Raw genomic sequence first — 23,889 nt, 5'->3', positions numbered from 1 at the left:
GATTAATACATCTTTGCTGAACAAAATGAAAGCACTATATCTACAATAAGACTTTTGGCAACAGGTATACAGGGCATGAATCAGTTAACTTTCAAATCATAGGCTCCCATACATATCTGACTTCTCAACTCAAGTTATTTTTATGCAGACTTAGGCTAATTTTTAAACTACGACAATATAAATAGGCATGATGAACATCTGTAATTTCTAGTCTTGTATGATCAAGTAGAAAAAATTAAAACACAGGAATCATTATATTTTGAAATTCAAAAAGAGAAAATGATGAGAAAAAATAAGTTAACGCCAAGGCCATTAAATGAAAAGAAAGACATTTATTTGAGTTCATGATTTATGTTTAAAAAAAAAACCTTGCTTTTTTGATAAAAGAATATGTTTTATGGAATCTTTATCTAGATATTAAAATGTCTAACATTATATAAAATACAGATTCTTAAAGTACTAACAAATTCTGTAAGAAGTAACATATATAACCTAATCAATTAATTTTAATTTCCTCACCCAAAATAACATTTTCTCATTACTCTCCACGTAAACTCAGTTAAGTATAACTTAATGATATTATTATTTCTTCTATTTTTGTGCCCCAAAACAATTAGATATTGAAGGAAAGACAATGCATTTACCTCTTGAAAAGTAGTTTGTTACTCAGAGGTACTAGAATCCCACTTCTGGGTTTTAGTTTATTTTTAACTCAAATTTCAGGTTTATAATGCTAAATTCAAATCTAGGTTTTATGCAGTATGATGAAATGTGAAAGAAAGTAGTACATCATGAACACAAGGTCAGTCACTCAGTGGACAATGTCTTATCCTAGGCAATGTTTTTTATTGATTTTTAAGCATTAGAAGAGCATATTTGACTATGAAAGATAAGCAAATAATGTGGTAAAGCTCCATATCAATATATCTTTAAAACTTTTAAAGAGCTATAAGTTTAAGAGAATTAAAGAAGGAAAGTATTTTTAAAAAAAGAAGGAAAAGTTGCTGATACAGGAAATATCACTCAAATACACAGACCTACCTGTAATGTGAAGTTGATTAGAATTAACTTTACATTTGCCTATGGGATCTATTATTCTATGGATTTTACAGTTAGACTTTAACTGAGGCAAACTACAATTAAGCTACTCACAATACGTTGGAAAAAATATTTCCAACTGAAAAAAAATATTGCAAATATTAAGATATGCAAGATATTTTCACTCATGTTAATCAAATATAAGATTAAATATCTTCTCTTTTTTTAACATTTTTTTAACGTTTATTTATTTTTGAGATGGAGAGAGACAGAGCATGAACGGGGGAGCGTCAGAGGGAGAGGGAGACACAGAATCTGAAACAGGCTCCAGGCTCTGAGCTGTCAGCACAGAGCCCGACGCGGGGCTTGAACTCACAGACTACGAGATCATGACCTGAGCTGAAGTCGGAAGCTTAACTGACAGAGCCACCCAGGCACCCCAAGATTAAATATCTTCAATGCAAGGAGTAATTATAATGTTTTGACAGGTTTCTGCCTTATGATACCTATTAAATACTCAAATTTCACTTTAAAAATGAAGATTATTAAGCATAGCAATATTTCAAGAGACTCCATTTAACATATACTTGTTCCTAATAAATATTTATATAATGTAATGAATATTTATCTAAAACTGAATGTACCATTGAAACTAAATGTTTCAATACCTCTGTAATAAGCATAAGCTATAAAAAACCGAACTCATCCTTCTACTGTATTATAACATTGGCACGGATCAATATCCACTTATTGTTTCTCTTCATTAACATGGCACGCACCCACATAAAAATGTTCATATCCTTAATAAGGTTATCATAGAAATGAATGTGAAGTTGTTAAATGAAAAGATAAATTAAAATGAAGTCCTTTGTAGTTGTGTTTTTGTGTTTTTTAGAGTCCCTGAATTGTCAGGAGTGTTATTCAAAAAGTATTACATTAATAATAAGTTTCTGTTATTGAAATTATACCACAAAAACAGTATAGATGTGTTTATGAGAAGCCAAAGCTTCAAATTGTTTTTTTTTTAAAGCAACATGTCAGGTTGAATTAAACTATATTAAAATAATCCAACGATATTTTGTTTTATTTTTATTTTTTATTTTTTTTAATGTTCATTTATTTTGGGGAGACAGCATGACCAGGGGAGGGGCATATTGAGAGGGAGACAGAGAATCCAAAGAAGGCTCTTAACTGTCAGTGCAAAGCCCAACAAGGGGCTTGAACCCACGAACCATGAGATCATGACCTGAGCCGAAGTTGGATGCTCAACTGACTGAGCCACCCAGGTGCCCCAAGATATTTTCATTTTAAACCACTACTAATATTTTGAAAGGCAAGTAGTGTATAATTCCTCTAACAATATCACAGAAATATTCAGAAGAGAGACTCCTTCAAATAATTTTCATTTACTGTTACAAATAAATTGTCATTGCACTAATTAATCATAGTCCTCTGAGGCTTACAACAGTTGATATCTTAATGTTTCAGAGAAAGTGACATATCCACATACAGGAAACATACTGGGGTCTTTCCCTTTTGAGACGATTAGAATTAACTTAATAGTTAAAACTGAATAAAGAGAGGATCAAATAAAAATACATTTTTAACTTCATCCAAATAAAGTCTATAAATGAGGTTAGAATAGTAGTTACAACTAGTGCAGTTAAAAGTCTTTGGGCCTCTAAGACCAAAATGACAACCTTCTAATAATATAAAATTACTATCTAATAACAGATCTGTTAGTCATCAAAATGATATCTTTGTGCATAAACATGTAAATGGTTTCTATGACATTTAGAATTCTCTATTTAAAGGATCTAATAAGAATTAAATTTGAGAAAACACCTCAATACTTTCAACATATGATATTGTAAACATCACATGACATCTCAACAAGATGAATCTTCTATCTTGGTAGAGGCAGCAATTAAGTTATTATTATAAGACTCACTACCCAGATGAGTTCTAGAAAAAGGGGTATTATATTGAGGGAATATCAAGAGGACAGGATAATATTAAGAAGGACAGATGAGAACTGGCCCAGTGATCTCTAATCTTCCTATTTCTCCCTTGTTCTTTCCATGTGTAATATATATTCTGAAAGATATTGACTGAGGGTTGATGGGGGGGGTGGGAAGGAGGGGAGGGTGGGTGATGGGTATTGAGGAGGACACCTGTTGGGATGAGCACTGGGTGTTGTATGGAAACCAATTTGACAATAAATTTCACATTAAAAAATTAAAAATAAAGAAAAATAAAATTTAAAAAAAAGATCCTTTTCAACTGGATTACTTTTATCATAGGGTCATGCCAAGTATGTTCTCATTGATGTTGCCTTGACCATTTACAGAAAATCAGAGAGACAGAAATGAACAGATGTAGAATTTATTTCTGGGAAGAGGGTTATCAAGTTTGCAAACATATTATAGTTAGGTTCTGAATTTTAATGGATGTTTGAAAACTAAGGAATAATTAAGAAGAATTCATGGCATTGACTAATTATATAACTTAGAATATTCTGGATTAGCTTCAAATCTTCACATATATTATTTTGTATGTGGGGAAAAGATGGTAAGCAATTATACCACTGTATTATATTATGCACAAAATTATACATATAAAAATATACTGACAAATGCAACAAGTACAGCACTAATAAAACTAACAACAGCATACCCATATTAATACTAATAGACTATAACACTAATAGAAAAAGAAACTTGCTTTTTCATTATATAAGTGTAAAACAATAAACCTATTTCACATTTATGCTCCTCAGATTACTATATTTCTTTGTTTCTTTCAACTAATATACACAAAGATAAAAAAACTGTCTAATATATTTGTATCATTAGTTGTTCTGCAAGAGCATTACTGTTTTTATTGATTGTAGGATTACAGGGAACACATATGATTAATTCTGACACAGAAAGTATCAAATTGAGGTACACTTCAAACATACTAGAATTATGAGATAATCATGAAATAGTAAAGATTTGATTCCTTAAAAAAATATATAGGAGATAAAAACCAAAAATATTTATCACTGAGAATTTTCTTTTAAATTGCACCAGAGATCCTTCTAAAAGTAAACAGTTTTTATAACTAAAGAAACTGCAAGTTGCTTAATCAATAGTATATATATATATATATATATATATATATATATATATTCAATATGAATTCTAACACTATTTACAATAACTGTTTATAACTAACCAATATTTCTACAGAGACTGACTTAAAATGAGAGTGGTAAAGTTTGCTGTAAAGCTTAAAAATTGTAGATTGATTTGTTCAATCTTAATAAGTAAAGCTGATTTGAAACTCTGTATTTAAGAGGCATATACTAATTAAGTCACAGTGATTCACATTTACTCAAATCTTTAAACCAAAGATAAGGTAACATTACTGGTACCTCTCTCCGTCGAGAAGCCCAACATGTTTGTTTGATCTTCCATACCACTGCAGCCACCAGCAATAAGGATAAAAAACAACTGGAAAATAAAATACAAATAACTTTGCTTAAAACATTAGAAACATGTAATGAAATACAAAATAATACACAGAGAATTTAAAAGTAAATAGAACTAACCACTCCACGTTGGTAAATAAAGCAAAAGTGGATAAATTAGCAACGTTTAAAATGCTCTCCAGTAAAATCAAAGCATACAGTAATTATTTATATTCCTTGTTATACAGTGTAGTCAATCTTTAAGATTTTTTCTGACAGGAGTATAAATTTATAACTGTTAGTCTTATGAAGCAACAGAAATCAATTTAAAATTGCTATTGAGTCATAAAAGCTGGCAACTTTATAAATTTACATTTCAAACAGGTTCATTCACTGTATCTGTATTAGCAACTATTTTAGATATGAGCATATGCCAGTGGTTTTCAATTGAAGACAATTTTGCTCCCTGTTTACCCCTAGGGCAATCTGGCAACGTCCGGAGACATGTGATAATCACAACATTGATAGGGGTACAACTTGGCATCAGACAAGCAGAGATTTGAATTTGAATACTGCTAAACACCCTGCAATGCACAGAACTGTCTCCAACAGCAAGGAGTTATCCAGTCCAAGTTGTCAGTAGTGCTGAACTTGAGAAATTCTGGCCCATGCTAATGTTTACACTAAGAAATAATTCAGTCACAGTGTTTATACGTATGGCTTATACATATTAGGTACAATACAGCCATAAGCTATGAAAATGTGGGATACTTTGTTAACAGTGGTTTGAGACTGGCAAATCTCAAAATAACAGAATTATGTGAGTCTGATTAATCGGTTCCAACCACGTAGCACTGTTTTCTCTCCCTTTGCTCTGTGATCGAACATTATGCTGTGAAAACACCCAGAGATGAGTAGACCTGGACCACTACAAATTCACTGGTTACAGGTCACTACAAAAAACCTTATCTTCATCCTTAATTGATAATCCTTGTATTCTTCAACTGATTCACTCATAAGCTGTGTAAATCTTAACATTTTCTACTTTTGTTAATTCCATAATATATTTTTTTCTCCCTGTTTCACTTGAAGAGAAGATCTTAGAATATTCTTCAAGGATGATAACAAAGGCAATTCTAGCACCTATCCTTTGAGTGCTGAACACATTTCTGATACTGTGCTAAATACATCACATTGATGCTTGGATTTAGTTTTATAAGAACACTTCTGGATGGAATATATGATTCCTATTTTTAAAAAGAAAACCCCAATGCTCAGAAAGTTCAAAATAAATTACTTATAGTCCCAAAGGAAATAAGTGGTAGAGTCAAAATTCAAATCCACGTATGTACGCCTCAGACTCTCTCCTCCCCATCTGTTAAGGAACTCTGATCTTGTACACAATCTCATAAGAGTTGTATTTCCATTTCCATTCTCTAATCTGTTATCCAGTATCGAATAAAGTGGATAAAAAAAAGAAAAAGAGAAAAAAAGCCTGTGATCCTAATCTTTTTAACCACTGAAGTGCCTTTTGGTCTTAGTAATTATCTTGTCCCTAAAATTTATACCCTCTGTTTCATCTTAATTTTAATTTCCACAAGTGTGCAAGTCCCATATCTCCTGAAAAAAAAAAAACAACTACCCTATTTTATTGACCCTGTCATTTCCTCTAGTTTATTATGTGATCAAGGTAGCCACCTCTATGTCAATTTCCTCATAACCTAGTCTTATTTAACTCCTTGTAATCTGACATCTGCCTTATATACTAATAAAGTCGTTACTATTAATAATGATTAATGTTTATAAAATAGTCAACATTCTAAAGAATACTTTCCTCAAGGTGGCTTTCTAAAAATGAAATAAATAAACTGGTCTTTTCTCTATTAACTGACTTTCACTTCTCAATTGACAACACTAGCCACCCTTTCTTTAAAACTTGTTCTTAATACTTTATTTTCTGTTTTAAAGTTTTTATTTAAATTCCAGTTCCTTAACATACAGTGTAATATTAGTTTCAGGTGTACAATTTATTGATTCAGTACTTACATACAACAGTTGGTGCTCATCACAAGTGCCCTCCTTCATACCCATCACCTATTTAACCCACCCACCCCCACCCCCCTCCCCTCTGGTAACACTCAGTTTGTTCTCCATAGTAAAGTCTGTTTCTTGGTTTGCCTGTCTCTTTTTTCCCCTATGATTATTTGTTTTGTTTCTTAAATTCCACATGAGAGAAATCATATGGTATTTGTCTTTCTCTGAGTTATTTCCTTAGCATAATACAATCTCGCTCCATATATATACTTACACAACATCTTATTTATCCATTCATCTACTCGATGGAAATTCGGGCTCTTTCCATAATTTGGCTATTGTAAATAATGCTGCTACAAATACTGGGGTACATACATGTCTTCAAATTAGTATTTTTGTATTCTTTGGGCAAATACCTAGTAATGCAATTGCTGGATCACGGGGCAGTTCTATTTTCAACTTCCAGTTTGCATTCCCATCAACAGCATAAGAGGATTCCGCTTTCTCCACATCCTCACCAACATCTATTATTTCTTATGTTGTTAATTTTAACTATCCTGACTGGTATGAGGGGGTATTTTGTTGTAGTTTTGATTTGTATTTCCCTGATGATGATCATGTTAAGCATCTTTTCATGTGTCTGTTGGCCATCTGTATATCTTCTTTAGAAAATGTCTATTCATGTCTTCCCATTTTTAATTAGATGTGTTTTTTGGATATTGAATTCTATCAGATCTTTATATATTTTAGATACTCTTTTCCAGATATGTCATTTGCAAATATCTTTTCCCATTCCATAGGTTGCCTTTTAGTTTTATTGATTGTTTCCTTCACTGCACAGAAGCTTCTTATTTTGATAAAGTCCCAACAGTTTATTTTTGCCTTTGTTTCCCTTTCCTAAGGAGACATATCTAGTAAGAAATTGCTATAGCCAATGTCAAAGAGGTTACTGCTGTGTCTTCCTCTAGAACTTTTATGGTTTCCTGTCTCACATTTAGATCTTTCATCCATTTCAAATGTATATTTGTGTTTGTGTGTGAAAGTGGTTCAGTTTCATTTTTCTGCCTGTTGCTGTCCACTTTTCCCAACACTATTTGTTGAAGAGACTCTTTTTTTTTCCCCTCAGATATTCTTTCCTCCTTTGTCAAAGATTAATTGACCATAAAGTTGCAAGTTGATTTTTGGATTTTCTATTCTGTTCCATTGATCTATGTGTCTGTTTTTGTCGCAATACCGTACTATCTTGATCAAACTAGAGCGTTGTAATATAACTTGAATTCCAGAATTGTGATGCCTACAGCTTTGCTTTTCCTTTTCAAGGTTGCTTTGGCTATTCGGGGTCTTTTGTGCTTCCACACAAATTTCAGGATTGTTGTTCTAACTTTGCGAAAAATGCTGTTGGTATTTTGATAGGGATTGCATTAAATATACAGATTGCTTTGGGTAATATAGCCATTTTAACAATATTTGTTCTTCTAATCCATGAGCATGGAATGTTTTCAATTTCTTTGTGTCATCTTAAATTTCTTTCATCAGTGTTTTATAGTTTTCAGAGTATAGGTTTATTACCTCTTTAATTAGGTTTATTCCTAGATATCCTATGGTTTTTGATGCGATTGTAAATAGGATTGATTCCTTCATTTCTCTTTCTGCTGCTTTATTACTGGTATATAGAAATACAACAGATTTCTGCATGTTGATTTTGTATCCTGCAATTTCACTGAATTTATCAGTTCTAGCAATTTTTTGGTGGGGACCTTCAGTTTTTCTACATACAGTATCATGTCATCTGCAAATAGTGAAAGTTTTAATTCTTCCTTGTTGATTAGGATGCTTTTTATTTCTTTTTGTTGTCTGACTGCTGTGGCTAGGACTTACAGTACTATGTTGGATAAAAGTGGCGAAAGTCGATATCTTTGTCTTGTTCCTGACCTTCATGGAAGAACTCTCAGTATTTCCTTGTTGAGGATGATATTAGCTGTGGGCTTTTTATATGTGGCCTTTATTATGTTGAGGTGTGTTCCCTTTAGCCCTACTTTGTTGAAGGATTTCATCAAGAATGGATGCTGTATTTTGTGAAATGCTTTGTCTGCATATTGAAAGGATCATACAGGGTTCTTATCCTTTCTTTTATCAATGCGTTGTATCACACTGATTGATTTGCAAATATCGAACCACCCTTGCAGCCCAGGAATAAATCCTGCTTGATGGTGGTGAATGATTCTTTTAATACACTGTTGGATTCGGTTTGGTAGCATTTTATTGAGAATTTCTGCATCCATTTCATCGGGGATATTAGCCTGTAATTTTATTTTTTAATGGAATCTTTGTCTGGTTTTATATCAAGATAATGTTGGCTTCATAGAATGAATTTGGAAGTTTTCCTTTCTTTTCTATTTTTTGGACTAGTTTGAGAAGAATAGGTATGAGCTCTTCTTTAAATGTTTGGTAAAATTTGCCTGTGAAGCCATCTGGCCTTGACTTTCGTTTGTTGGAAGAGATTTAATTCAATTTTTTTTTTTTTTTTTTTTTGCTGGTTATTGGTCTGTTCAAGTTTTCTATTTCTTCCTGTTTCAATTTTGGTAGTTTATATGTTTCTAGGAATTTATTCTTTTTCTCCAGGTTGTCCAATTTTTTGGCATATAATTTTTCACAATATTCTCTCATAATTGTTTGTATTTCTGTGGTGTTGTTTGTTATTTCTCCTGTCTCATTTGTGAGTTTATTTATTTGGGTCTTTTTTCTTTTTGATAAATCTTGCTAGGGGGTTATCAATTTTATTAATTTTTTTTGAAGAAATTATCTTATTGGTTTCCCTTCATCCTTCCTGACATAGTACAGGGTCAGTGAAAGTTGGCTGCATTCCAGGTTTCCTCTTTTAAATTATGGACATTCCCTAAAAGCCAGTTTACATCATGCTGTTGTTACCTTCTCTTGCTCTCAGAAAGCGCAAACTCAGTTATCCTCATGGCCTCAGCTATAACCTTAATTGGAATGATTTCCAAACCTTTATCATTAGACCTGCCCAAATGAAAGCATCTTGTCACTAAAGGTGAACTAACAGATTTATTTCAGATGCCCTCCCAGGAAAGAAATTCCCAGCAAACTCTGTAATCCAGCCCCTAATCACTCATCAAAGCTGAGAAGCTGCTGACTCACAAGCATCCTATTTTTAGCTAGCTCAAACTAGAAAAATGTTCTTCTATTAAGCTCTTTCTAACTTTTATCAATCAATGCTGCTTCTGCCTTCTGGGTTATATGTTAAAACTTCTTTATATATTTGAAGAAGCCTACAGGATTCCTTCTAGTTCACTAGTTCTCAGTCAGAAAAGTTTTGTAGTCCAGAAGATATTTGGTAGTGTCTGGAGACATTTTGGTTTCACCATTTGGTGGACATCTAGTGGGATGCTGGTAAATGTCTTACAAAACACAAGTCGCCCCCCCTCCCCCATAACAAAGATTTTCCCATCTTAATATTCCAATAGTGCCATGAAACCCTGTTCTAGTCTGAATTATTGCCATTGTTGTATCCCAGATTAACACTGTAACTGTTAAAATGTGGTAGTAAAAAGTAAAGACTAAGAATCCATTTATCTGAATTTGAGTCCTTTAACATGAGATATATCACCTCCAATATACTGTGCCCAATCTGAACTCATGAATAAAATTCATAATAATAAAAGACACAAACATCCATTGAGTAATATGTACCAAGTACGGTTATGTGTTTTACATGGATTATTTAATTACCACAATCACACATGATATACCACGTATACTGTTATGAACTTATTTAAAGATAAGAGAGCTAAGTCATAGAGACTCTAAATAAGTTGCCTAAGTTACAAAAGTCTTAAATTGCAAGTTCTCCCTTTCTCCCAACTTCTTTTGATTCACCATTTCTTTTCAGCTAAAATGTAAAAACACATTTAACTTCAGAATCCCTGTGCCAAGGGGCGTCTGGGTGGCTCAGTCAGTTAAGCCTCCAACTTTGGATCAGATCCTAATCTCACAGCTCAGCCTCTGAGTTCGAGCCCCGCCTCAGGCTCTGTACTGACAGGTCAGAGCCTGGAAACTGCTTAGGATTCTGAGTCTCTGTCTCTCTTTGCACACCCCCACTCCCACCCCCATCCCACTCACACTCTGTGTGTCTCTTTCTCTCTCGAAAATAAACATGAAAAAAATAATAAAACCAAGATGATGTCAACAAATAGGCAAAACAATAAAGTTTTAACAAAATTTTAATAATCTCCAATAAATATTAGAAACCTAGTGAAATATACCTCAGTTCCTGGCCTATAGTAGTTGTCATTAAGTTTTTGTTAAATGAATGAAATTCATTCTTCAATAGATTGAAAAATCTGTAATTGTTTCTGATATTAGACGTCCTATTTGGCATTTTAATCCCTATAGCAAGGAAATATTTACAAATATTTTTTTTTATTTCTAATAAACCAAACTGCAAATAAAAGTTATAGTCCCTTTTTTAAGGGACCATAAAAACAAAGATTCTTGACAGATTTACCCCGCATTGTTGAAAACTCATTCTTTTGTGACTATCAGAAAACCCTAGTCCATACTGACAATCCTGGAAACCTTTAGAATGACAAAATTTCCATCAATCTTCATTACTTGATAGAGCAGTGCCCTGCACACCGCCCTGTTCTTTCCACTGGTTTCCTTATGCCCAATGGATGCTCAGTGAGTGGGAAATAGACTTTTATTAAATCAAGTGACTAAGATTTCTGGGTTTATCAGGTCTAATTAGCTTTTCTCTAATATATCTTTTAACTCAAAGGTCTTAATGGGTAACATCAAGTTTTAGCATCCCTTAATCTACTATGTGGCACTTTGGTCAGAGAAAAACTAGTTTCACTGCTTTCTTTCACATCTTCTTTTTTCTTTCATATTATACAATAGCTCATATTGCTCCTTAGTATAGATATGGGTTGGGGGGGCACACAGGAATAATTGGGCATTCATTTCTTAATAAAGTCTGCTGTATAATAATGCCAGAAGATCTGAAAGGTTCAACACCCTTTAGTAAAATCCTCCTAATGGAAATAGAAAAAAAAAACAGAAATGAAAAGAAATATAAAAAGGCAAGTACATGAGCTACAGGAATAAAAAAGAGAAGCGTAGGAACTTAGGGAGAAATATTTCAATAATTTGATTTTAACCTTCATAAAATGGTCATTATGGAAAGGATTCTTAATATGAAAAACCATGGAACTCATTAGGTATTCTCATTTAGTGAAAATTAAAAAGAATTCAATAAATGTAACACAGTGTGGTATAAGGTTATATTGTAAAGCAGGTTTCTAGTGACAAAGAAATATCCTCTGGTGGTAATCTAGTTGGCCAAATGCAAAAAGAGATAATATTGTCACTATTTTATAGCAATTTGAGGTTAATTGATCATAAAATTCAAGTCTTAAATACATATTTTAAAAGATGGTTTGGGCATATTAATCTTTTATTCCACTGAAAAATGCTACAAACTAGGGAATTGTTTTGAAATATAGAAACATATTATTTTAAAAAGTAATTTACCTCCTAATAACTGCTATTCCAGAAAATATCTTTCAAGGGTTTTAAAAATACCTTCCTAACACTTGAAAGATGTTTTTTTCTTATCAACTAAAATATTAACAAAGTAAATTGCTAACTTAAAATGCAATAAAAACTCCATATTTAAAAAATTATTTGTTTTAGTTATTAGATTGGCAAAGATGAAAAATCAACAAGGTCTAGTGGGTAAAGGTAGAAAAACAATGTGTTCATTGCAATAAATTGTTACGAATTTTCTGAGGATTGTTAAGCAAGAGTTAATTATACCTTAGGATGCATTGTCAGCTAAGATGATTTCAAAGGCAAGAGACAGAAATCTAACACAAAATTGTATAAACAATATCAGGACTAAATGGATTTTATACTTCCTGCTATGAAAATAAATTGTGTTCTCCCAAAATTCCTATGCTGAAGTCCAACATCCAATGTGACTATATTTTAGAGATAAGTAATTTAGGAGGTAATCAGGTTAAATGAGGTCATTAGGGTAGGGTCCTGATTCAACAGTATTTTGTTTTCAATTTTCTTTAAATTAAAAAAAAAATGATGCTTATTTATTTATTTATTTATTTATTTATTTATTTTATGTTTTTAAAGAAAGAGAGAGAGCAAGCCAGGGAGGGGCAGAGAAAGAAAGGGAGAGAGAAATCCCAAGCATGTTCCATGCTGTCAGCCCAGAGCCCCCATGCAGGGCTTGAACCAACAAACTGTGAGATCATGACCTGAGCAGAAATTGAGTTGAATGGTCAACCAACTGAGCCACCCAGGTGCCCCAGGATTAGTGTTCTTATAAGAAGATACCCAGAGAGCTTGCTCTTTCCTTTTTTTGTTCTTCTCTTCTCTTTTCTTTTCCTTTTCTTTTATCTTTCTCTCTCCCCCTCTCTCTCTTCCTCCTTCTCACCCCCCCTCCCAGCCTTCCTCTCCCTCTTCTTCCATTGTGCACACACTGAAGAAAGGCCACGTGAGCACACAGTGAGAAAGTGGCCATTGGTAAGCCAAGAGGAAGCCTACCTCGGAAACCAACCACTGCAGCACCCTGATCTTGGACTCCTCAGCCCCCCGGACTGTGAGATAATAAATTTCTGTGGTTTCAGTCACTAGTCTGTGTAGTATTTTGTATGGCAGCATGAGCAGAGGCAGATTTGGGTACCAGGAAGTGGGTGCTGCTTGTAACAAATGTCTATAAATGTGGAAGCAGCCCTGGAACTGAGTAATGGGTAGAGGCTGGGGGAAATCTGAGGAGCATGCGAGAAAAAGCCTTGATTTCTATGAAGAGACTGTTGGAAGAAATGGATGATGTTAAAAGCGATTCTGGAGAGAGCTCAGAAAGAATCAAGTACAGCTAGAGAGAAGGTCTCTCTTCTTAGAGAATGCATAAATGATCACAAACAGAATGTTGATATACATACATACAGATGTTAAAGACCATTCTGGTAAAGTCTCAGATAGAAAGAAGCAACATGTTAATAGGAACTGGAGGAAAGGCCATCCTTGTTATAAAATGGCAAAGAACTTAGCTGAATTGTGTTCCAGTGTTTTGTGAAAGGTAGAATTTACAAGCTATAAAACTGGATATTAGCAGAGAATACTTCTAAGCAGAGTATTGAAGACAGAGCTTTGGATCTCCTCATGGCTTATAGCTAAATGCAAGAAGAGAGATGAGTTGGAGAAGGAAGTGTCTAGAAAAAAAAAGGAACAAGAACTTGGAGGTTTGGAAAATTCTCAGCTTAAACCATAATGCAAAATCTGAAAAATCATGTTCTGAAGATAACATTAAAGGGTGTAGCTGAGCAACCATTTATAAAAAAGAGATCATGGGTATGATTCAGGGGCTTAATCAGCCATCTCAGCAGAACCAGGAATAGAGATGAGATTTTACCAGCAGAGACACTGTGAGTGTGAACTAAAGGGGGCAGAGAAAACAAAAGGGAATGAAAGAAGGGTGTCAGGCTTCTTGGATTCTATAGATTGGGACCATGGAGATATTTATTCAGTTGGGAATGTGCTTTACCCTTTAAGAAAAGGGAGTGATCCTAAAGTTAAGTAAGAGATCATCAGGGCAAGCCTGGTTGGTTGTTCCTTAATTTTCAAGGGTGGGACCTCTGTGGGGACCAAGATGCCACCATCTAGGGATAAAGGGGGATAAAGCTGCAGCACATGCTGCAGGGGCAGGGCCACCTCACAGTGCTAAGAAGGCGGGGCCACTCCGTAGAGCTGTGTGGTGACACTGCCACCCCAGTGTATCTGGACGAAGGGCACTGAACCAAAGAGGATTATTCTCAAATCTTTAACATTTGGTGGAATTTGCCTTGCTAGGTTTTAGACTTGCTTGGGACCAGTTCCCCCTTTCTTCTTCAGATATCTCCCTTAAGAATTGAGAATGCCAACCCAACCATGGTATTTTGGAATCATATAAATTGTCTGGTTTTACTGGTTCACAGGTAGAGAAAATATTGCCTCAGGATGAATTGTATCCTAAATCTCATCCATATCTGATATAGATGGTATTTACATGAGGCTTCAGACTTTAAAACTTTAGAGCTGATGTAGGAATGAGTTAAGGCTTTTGAGATTGTTGGGATGGAGTGGATGTATTTCGCATGCAAAAAGGACATGATTGTGGGAGGCCACAGGCAGAATATAACGGATGAATTGTATTCCTCCAAAATTCATATGTTGAAACCCTAAACCTGAAAGTGATTACATTTGAAAATAGGGGCTTTGGGTTGTAACTGAGGTTAAATGAGGTCATAAGGGAGGAATCCTGAACCAACAGAATTAGTGTCCTTATAAAAAGAGACCCCAGAGAGCTGGCATTTTCTCTCCATCTCCTTGCATTGAGGAAAAGCGATGTGAACGCACAGCAAGAACACAGCCGTCTGCAAACCAAGAGTTCTCACACCAGAAACCAACAATACTCGCACTCAAATCTTGGACTTCCCAGCCAGCAGGACTGTAGGATTTATAAATTTCTGGTGTTAAAGCCACTCTGTCTGCGGTACGGCAGCCAAGCCGACTAAGACACTCCTCAAGGTCAGAAGGAAAAAAATAACTGCCAGGTTTGGACTGATCGGCACGCTGGCTACATTGCTCTCTGATTCTCCGAACTATACACTCTACTGTGCATCAGCTCTGGCCTCAGGCCCGTTTCCCTCTTAGGAACACAAACGGATGCAGGAATTCCAGGACTCCCATTACATACCATTCATTACACATGGCTACTCTTCACCTATCACATGCCTATTGAAGCTAGGCACTAACTGGCTTTAGGCCACCTGTGAAGCTAGTGAGGGATCAATCCCACTCAAATAAATTCATTGCTGTATACCCATATGGAAGGAGTTAAATGAAGGCTGAGAAATAATCCATAAAATATACTTTAGATATCATTTATGTAAAATTCATAGAAAAATACCCAAATGAACTCCCTCCAAACTGCTAACAGATTTACAAATGTACAGAGCGTCTTTGATAAATCCTTCCTTGAAATAGTTTACATAAGGTAGGGAGAAACAACATCTCGTAAGGAAGATCCTCCGTTACAAATAATCTACCTGGATAATACCTTAATCTCCCAAACTTACAACAGAAATTGATTAATGGTCAATGTATACAAATGCTCTTTTCTACACCCAATTTTTATTTAAAGCATACCTTAATGAAATCATGTGGTTAGGGTAAATGTTTTAATTATAAGATTTCCTTAATATTTTAAAAGTAGGAAATGCTCTTCTTAAAAAAAACTTTTCTAGACCATCAGTTCTAGTTTTCTAGAACATAGCATACACAGAAATATCACAAGCACACAGCTCAGTGAATTATCACAAAGGTAATATACCCATGTAACCAACATCCCAATAAAACAATAGTAATTTACCCATTCCTTCCTCCTCAAAGATAGCTCTCATGCTGATTTTTAATACCGTAGTTTGGTTCTACCTATTTCTGAACTTCATACAAATGAAATCCTACAGTATTTGTTCTTTTGTTTCTGGCTTCCTTTGTTCAACACTATTGTTTGGAGTGACATCTATATTGTTCTTGTAGGATTAGTTTGGTTTTTTTTTTTTTCTGTTACCCCGTATTTTTTACTTTATACGGCTATATTCTCCATTCCATTATTTTTGGGTATTTGAGATATTCTCAGGTTTTGGCTATTTAAAACACATTGCTATAGCTATTTTTGCATGGCTTTTGACGGAATGGATTCCACTTCAGGGTGCAGTGTCAGCTTGTTTTCAGTTGTTGCCCCAGTTCCTAGCCTATCAAAAGTGTGGAGAGTGCCAGCACCCTCCCCAACATTTGGTGCTTGTTCTTGTTTTTGCTTTGCTTTGTTTTTTGTTTGTTTGTTTATTTGTTTGCTTTAGCCACTGTAATAGGTATATGGGAAGTAGAATTATACTATGGTTTTAATTTGTATTCCCTGATGAAAATTAGGTTGAGCAATAAACATTGGCATTCCTTGACTTGCTAACAAAACTTAAGAATGGTCCACTTCTGTCACAGCCCTCTCTACTTGCTGAGTTTGTATTCTACTGGGAATGTTGATACTCCCTATAACAATAATTTGTTTCAGCCCATCTGTAGGCTGTGGTTACAACGCACTGGAAGCTCAGAAGCATTTTCAGGGCTGTTTGAGTCTGTCCTTCAGGTTCAGTCTGGGGCCTAAACCCAGTTCTAACCACCAGCTCAGTCTCAGATTCTTTGGTATGCTAATTAGGATCATAGCCTCATAAGTCCCAGAAATTCATAAACAACTTAGGGGATGGCTTTTTCTTCTTTTTGTTATTTCCCAGATCCTTTCTGGTTCCCTGGGCTCCACTTTTTATCCTCTGCTCAGAAACTGCCCAGTTCTGTGATGGTGCCACATTCTGCGCTAGGAGGACAGAGAAAAGGAAAAAGCAATGGCGTTTGTCTTGGCCCTCTTGTAACCACAACTCTACCTTATATTAAGGAAGATTCCTCTCCCCCTAAGATTTGGCTCTTCCAGCTTCTCATTCCTAGCCATTTTTGCTGCAGCCAATGTTACTCCTGCAAGGCTGCTTGGGATCGGGGGTGAGTGAATTAAGGACAAAGAGGAAAAAATGGAAGGGGGTTCTCCACTACTCACTCTGAGCTTTAAGAGTTTCCTTTGCAGGGGCATCTGGGTGATTCAGTTGGTTAAACATTGGACTCTTGACTTTGCTTCAGGTCATGATCTCACAGTTCTTGGGTTTGAGCCCACGTTGGGGCTGACAGCACAGAGCCTGCTTGGCATCTTCTTTCTCCCTCTCTCTCTGGCCCTCACACCCCCCTCTCAAAATAAATAAATAAACTTAAAAGAGTTTCGTTTTCTACACCATAACTCAGAACTAGGGGGTATTTCCAGAATGTTTCTTGTCTAGATCTCAGTAGTCACTCTGAGTTTTCAGCCTGCATTTAGTTTCAAGTCAGGGGATACCAAAGGAAAGTAACAGTAAATTCCCAAACAGTTCAGGGACACTTTCAATTCTGGTCTTCTCTGATCTTCCTGCTGATACTTACTTTTCAGAATTATCAAATAGCTGCCCCTAGATTTTATCCAGGTTTTACAGTAGAAATCAGTGGGAGATTTAAAAAAAGATGGATATTTACAGCCTTCAACTTAAAGTCACTAGCTATATTAGCCTTAACAAGAGAGTCAGCCTGTCCTTTGAATCTTTGAAGCCAGGCATTGATTAACTTATTCTTTCCAGCTATGAAAGTCCTAGATGGCATCTTCTACCAATCTAAGGCTGTTTCATCTACACTGAAAATCTGTTGTTTAGTGTAGCCATATTTGTTAACTATCTTAGCTAGATCTTCTGGATAATTTGCTGCAGCTTCTAAATCATACTTAGCAGTGAAAGATTAAAAGCTTTTCCACTAAAATCAGGAAGAAGATACCTGCTTCTGCCACTTCTATTCAATGTGGTAGTGGATAGAGCAATTGACAAGAAAAAGAAATAAAAGGCACCCAAACTGGAAAAGAAGAAGTAAAATTATATGTTTGCAAATAATAGGACCTTGTATGTAGGAAACCCTAAAAGTTCCACAAACACAAAAAACTTAGAATTAATAAACAAATGCAGCAAAGTAGCAGGACACAAAGTCAACATAAAAATGTGCTGCAGTTGTATACACTAATTTCTGAAAATAAATTAACTAAACACCTCCATTTACAATAGCATCAAAAAGGATAAAATACTTGGGAATTAATCAAGGAAGTGAAAGACTTGTACAATAAAAACTACAAAATATTGCTGAAAATATATTAAAGACAAGTAAATAGAAAGACATTTCACATTCATGGATTTGAAGACTCAATACCTTCAAGATGTTGACACTATCCAAAGCAATCTACACATACCATTCAATCCCTATCAAAATCCCAACAACTTTTTTTTTCAGAAATGAAAAATTCATCCTAAAATTCATATGGAACCTCAAGGACCATAGATACCAAAGAAAAAAATAGGCAAAAAGAAAAAAAAATCTTGAAAAAAGAACAAAGTTGGAGGAGTCATACTTCTTGACTTCAAAACTTACAACAAAACTATAATAATAAAACCAGTGTGGCACCGGCATAAACATAGACATATAGGCCAATGGAATACAATAAAAAGCTCAGAAATAAACCTCCACATATCAGATAAAATACTCTTGTGACAAGAGCGCAAAGACCATTCTATGAAGATGGGACCATCTTTTCAACAAATAATGCTGAGAAAACTGCACTGAAATCAAATGCAAAAGACGAGTTAGACCCTTACCTAATACCACACACACACACACACACACACACACACACACACACACAAATGAATGCAAAATGGATCAATGACCTGAACACAATAGCTAAAACTATAAAACTCTTAGAAGAAAATATAGGACAAAAGCTGTAAGACATTGGCTTGGCAATGATTGGATATGACACCAAAGACATAGGCAACAATAGAAAAAATAGACAAAATGGACTTCATAATAAAAACTTCTATTCACCAACAGAAACTATCAATAGAGTGAAAAGCAAGATGCGTAGTGGGAGGAAATGATTGAAAATCATGTATCTGATTAATTATCAGAGATTAATATCCAGGATGTATAAAGAGCTCCCACCATTCAAACAAACAACAGCAACAAAATAAACAAAACAAAGAACCTGATTCAAAAATGGGCAAAAGATTTGAATAGACATTTTTTTACAAAGAAGATATACAAATGGCAAGCACACAAAAGCATGCTAAACATTACTAATCATTAGGGAAATGCAAATCAAAACTGCAATAAGATACTACGTCACACACATTAGGATGGCTACCATCAAAAACGAACATAAAAAATTATAAGTGCTGGTAAGAATACAGAAAAATTGGAACCCCTGTGCACTGTTGGTAAGATTTTAAAATGGTACAACTGCTGTGGAAAACGGGAGGAAGGTTCCTCAAAAAATTAAAAACATAAAGGAACAGAAAGCAAAGTCTTGAGTACATGTTTGTACACTCATGATCACAGCAGCATTATTCACAATAGCTAAAAGACAGAAACAGCTCAAGTGTCCATCAACAGATGAATGGTATATACATACAATGGAATATTATTCAGCCTTGTAAAGGAAGGAAATTCTGATAGTTGTTACAATAGGGATGAATCTTGAGAACATAATGCTAAGAGAAATAAACCAGTAACAAAAAGATAAATACTACATGATACCACTTATATAATGTACTAGAGTAGTCAAAAATCACAGAGACAGAAGGCTAAATGGTAACTGTCAGGGGTTGAAGGAAAGGAGATGGGAAATTATTATTTAATGGCATAGAGTTTCAGTTTTGTAAGATAAAAAGAATTCTGGAGATGGAAAATGGTGATAGCTGCATAATAATATGAATGTACTTATTATCACTAAACTGTTCACTTAAAAATGGTTAAGATGGCAAATTTTATGTGTATTTTATCCTAATAAAAAATTGAGAGAAAAACAATAATTCATAAGAAAAAATTAATAATTCTAGTTTGTCTGCCCCTAAAACCATAATATTAAAACGAAAAAATATGAATACAAAGTTGACAAATATGTACAAGTAACAGAGTGAAATAGCACTAAATCTCAGTTAATAATATGTAGATGGAACATGAACATTGAAAAAGAACATATGGGAAAAAATACTAAGTTTTATTCTAATGGGAATCTATAATATACTGACTCCAATGATCTGAAAAACTCCATTATTATCAAGCAGGTGGAACATTTACAAATGTTGATCATATCTTTGACAACAGAAAAAATTGAAGAAATACAGAAGTATCATAAAGGTCTTTCACTGACTGAAGAAAAGCCAGTAAAAAAGACACACTGAAAAAATCCTACACATTTGGAAATTCAAAGACAGACTTCTAAATAATTCATGTGGAAATCATAAAAGAAATTAGAAAATACTTTGAATTACAGTTAATAAAAGTGCTATATATTAAACTCCATGGAATGCAGCTGAAACAGAATATTTTTAAAAAGTGGTACACCTAAATGCATATATTAGAACCATATAACTAGAAATTAATAAGCTTGATTACACGTTTAAATCAAAAATTTGGAAAAATAATACAGCAACTCCATAAAAGTAGAAGAAACATAAGCAGAAAACAATGAAAATAATGAATTAGAAAACAATAAAACATGGAACAAAGCCATGAAATGTGGTTTTTAAAAGGACTCCCCCAACACTGTCAAAGTTCTTAATGGCTTATCAAGAAAAAAATGAAATGTAAAAAGAGGCAAAATTCACAATGAAAAGGGAGACATAATTCTAACATAAGTTCTGGAATATTAATATAGGAAAATATATGCCAATAAATTCTGAAAATAAAGTGGACAATTTCCTTAAACAAAATTATCAACTACGTCAAGAAAAAATAGAAAACCTGAGATGTAAATACTAATGAAATTTCATGAGAAACTGCAAAATCTACCCACAAAAATTCAAAGCATACAAAAACAAATTGAAAAACCTTACCAAAATTCATATGGTTTTACAGGGCAGTTCTACCAAACCTTCAAGTAACAGACAAATCTATTGTGCCAACTATTAAAATGTGCCTCACTGATCCCTGACTACAAAGAGCACAATTAATCAAAGGCCCCCACCATCTTTAGTCAAAGGCTGATACTGGGAGATGCAGAACTCCTCTGATGAGTGATTTGGCTTGCAGAGTACACTGAAATCTCAGGCTCTTTCACTCAACTACCTTTTCTTCCGGTTCCACTTCACAAAGGTCAGTTCAGCATTGTGGTCTAGAAGATCCATCACCTTCTCCCCTGCTCTTTCCTCTGCAGGAGTTTCCCCTAATGCATTTACTGTATATTTAATCCCATCTTGGGTCTGCTTCTCTGAAGATTTATCTGGGTAATCAGGAGGTAAAAAGGGGATTTGGAACTGTCTCCCTTCTTCCTTGGCAGGCTAAAAGAACATCATCAATGTTACTAGGGTGGTTGAAAGAATGCTTCCATTGCTAAAGCTTTCACCAGTGGGGATGTAGGGAAACATCTTCAAAAGAGTGTGGGTTGGCTGATTGCTGCTATGTTGTATTAATATATGCAGTGTGATAATGAGAAACTGAAGGCCATTAACAAATATTAGTAACTAAATATAAAAGCTAGAGAGTTTCTTTTATAGCTTTAAATGAAGCCCTTTTCTTTGACATTGGAAAAGCCAATATGGATGATCAGCAGGATAATGATCTGGTTGTTAGAGTTGCAGAGCCCCAGAGATGATCGAATGTTCAGCCAGAACAGTTATCTCATGCAAAGACAAGGGCCATGGTTAGGAAAACCTAACCCTTAAAATATGGGATAGGAATATTTAGAATGATGTATCTAAATGAGGGCTTCTAAGGAAACTTCTGTTGTTCTACAACTCCCTTCCCTGGTAACAGAGACAATAACCACATCCCTACCAAGCTGCCATCACCTCCTCTCCTGCTTGCCAGACAGATAACTAGAGTATAATGACAGCATAATACATCTTGGCCTGATAAGAAAGGGAAAGTATTATACACTTGAAAGAGCTATAAGAATAACCTAGAATGTACTGGCAGGAACGAGGGGAGCGTGATGGGAACTGGATTTTGGTGGTGTCTAATCAAGAGAGATGGCAGGTAAGACTGGACAAGCAAGAATTCATGAATTTAGGGACATATTCTCAGGACCACAGGAGATATAATACCCCACTGAGGACTCTTGAGGATGGAGTGACTCTTAGAAGCCTGGAAAAAACAATGGCCAATTGAAAGTGTAATGGAAACACCTGAGTTGCCCAAGCGGATGGAAGAGAAAGGAACAAAGAAGTTGACAGAGGAAATGTTCTAGAATGGATATATTATGTAAGAACTACTAGTAGTCTGTGTTCCATAGGGCACATCACTCACCAAGGCTATTACAGAAGGAATATGAAGATGAGAGAGCATCTGCTTCACTAAGAAGTTCAGTGGTGGCTTTCTTCTACAGACTAGAGCTGACATCAGGAGAGGCAGTCTTGGGGTAGGCATTAAGTAATGGGGACCCAAAGTAAAAGGTACCAGGTGTCAGGGAATCCATGGCCCACAATTAGCATAATGGTCAATAAGTCTGTTGGAGCAGCCAAGGGGGTTAGCCCACAAAGAGCTGGGAAGATGATTAAGAATGTATGGTATCCTCAGGGGAAAACTAGGTGGACAGCCAACACTGGTGCTATTTAACATTTAGTTTTATTTTAAGTAAGAATGAAGAAACAACAGGCTAAGAATTGTTGCCCCAATAGAAAAATCATGACCCTCTGCTCAGTTTCCAGATGAGCTAATTTACAAATCCAGAACCCCATGGAGAGAAGAGGTGGCTGGGTCCATAGAAGAAAGGACATCTTGAAACATCTTGAAAAGTGTATAAAATGATCCTCAAAGGGACCTTTGTATGATCTTTCTATTTGTGTATATTTGGGTATACAATTACATACAGGCATATATACATGGTTACATATATAATTCACAAGGAATAAACAGATATTTTGATTACTATCAGACATAGGTTGAGAGATGATACTCTAGATACTCAAGGACTAAAATGTCATGATGGCCCCTTGTTAGATTTGGGGTGTCTTTAGAGGTCATGTAATAAATTCTGGCTAACTTCTGGCTCACAGTGGGCCAACTGTGTCTATGGATCCACCCAGCAATAATTTCCTCAGTTTTAAAATATATAATTAGAACATAGGTTAGAGTAACCTCTACATTGTGTCCCTGGTCTGGGGAGTAGTATCTATCAGAGTGGGAAAGACTGAGTGGCAACCTTTAAAACTACCCTCCATCTGGTTAAGATGGTAAATCAATAGCATTATATCATCCCAGTGGGATAGTGAAAATACGCACCACCATTAAAATTCTAAATGGTACGGGGCAGTATATCAGTATATCAGTATATCTAAATGGTGCAGGGGCCTACTATATCTCCATTGAATTTACCAGGCTTAACTTCTTTTACAATAAATAATTTAGACTTTTCAGATTCACAAAGACTTTTCTCTTTCACATACCAGAAAAAAACATTTATTCTTAAAAAATGCCTTTCAGTTTTCTAATCCTTCATTATGTTATACTACAGACCTGCACAACAACAAAATCCTTTAATTCTATATAAGAAAGGACTGAGATTTCCACCTACTAACTAAGACCTACTTATGATAGTATAGAAAGCTAAGACCAGAGCCAGGCTACGCCTATAAATGATCTCCCTAGTACTTGCCCAATTATACTTACCATCAGAA

The 23,889-nt window shown here is 34.9% G+C and overlaps 1 protein-coding gene and 1 long non-coding RNA gene across 4 annotated transcripts in view; one reads left to right on the top strand and one right to left on the bottom strand.

Annotated features, from left to right (window-relative positions):
* The window catches only part of ATRNL1 (attractin like 1), a 774,854-nt gene that overhangs the window by 396,559 nt on the left and 354,406 nt on the right, over positions 1–23,889 (bottom strand). For all 3 annotated transcript variants that reach the window (XM_023240973.2, XM_023240974.2, XM_045040724.1), the window contains exon 26: positions 4,457–4,535. In XM_023240973.2, coding sequence (XP_023096741.2) covers positions 4,457–4,535 — 79 coding nt within the window. The remainder of the gene's footprint in view (positions 1–4,456; positions 4,536–23,889) is intronic.
* LOC109492711 lies at positions 22,163–23,032 on the top strand. The gene is made up of 2 exons (XR_002146670.2): positions 22,163–22,631; positions 22,914–23,032. It is a non-coding gene; the product is annotated as an uncharacterized LOC109492711 (long non-coding RNA).

The sequence above is a fragment of the Felis catus genome, chromosome D2 (assembly GCF_018350175.1).
Source record: "Felis catus isolate Fca126 chromosome D2, F.catus_Fca126_mat1.0, whole genome shotgun sequence".
Classification (NCBI taxonomy): Eukaryota; Metazoa; Chordata; class Mammalia; order Carnivora; family Felidae; genus Felis; species Felis catus.
The sequence above is the reverse complement of the archived record's forward strand: the minus strand, read 5'-3'. Positions and strand labels throughout refer to the sequence as shown.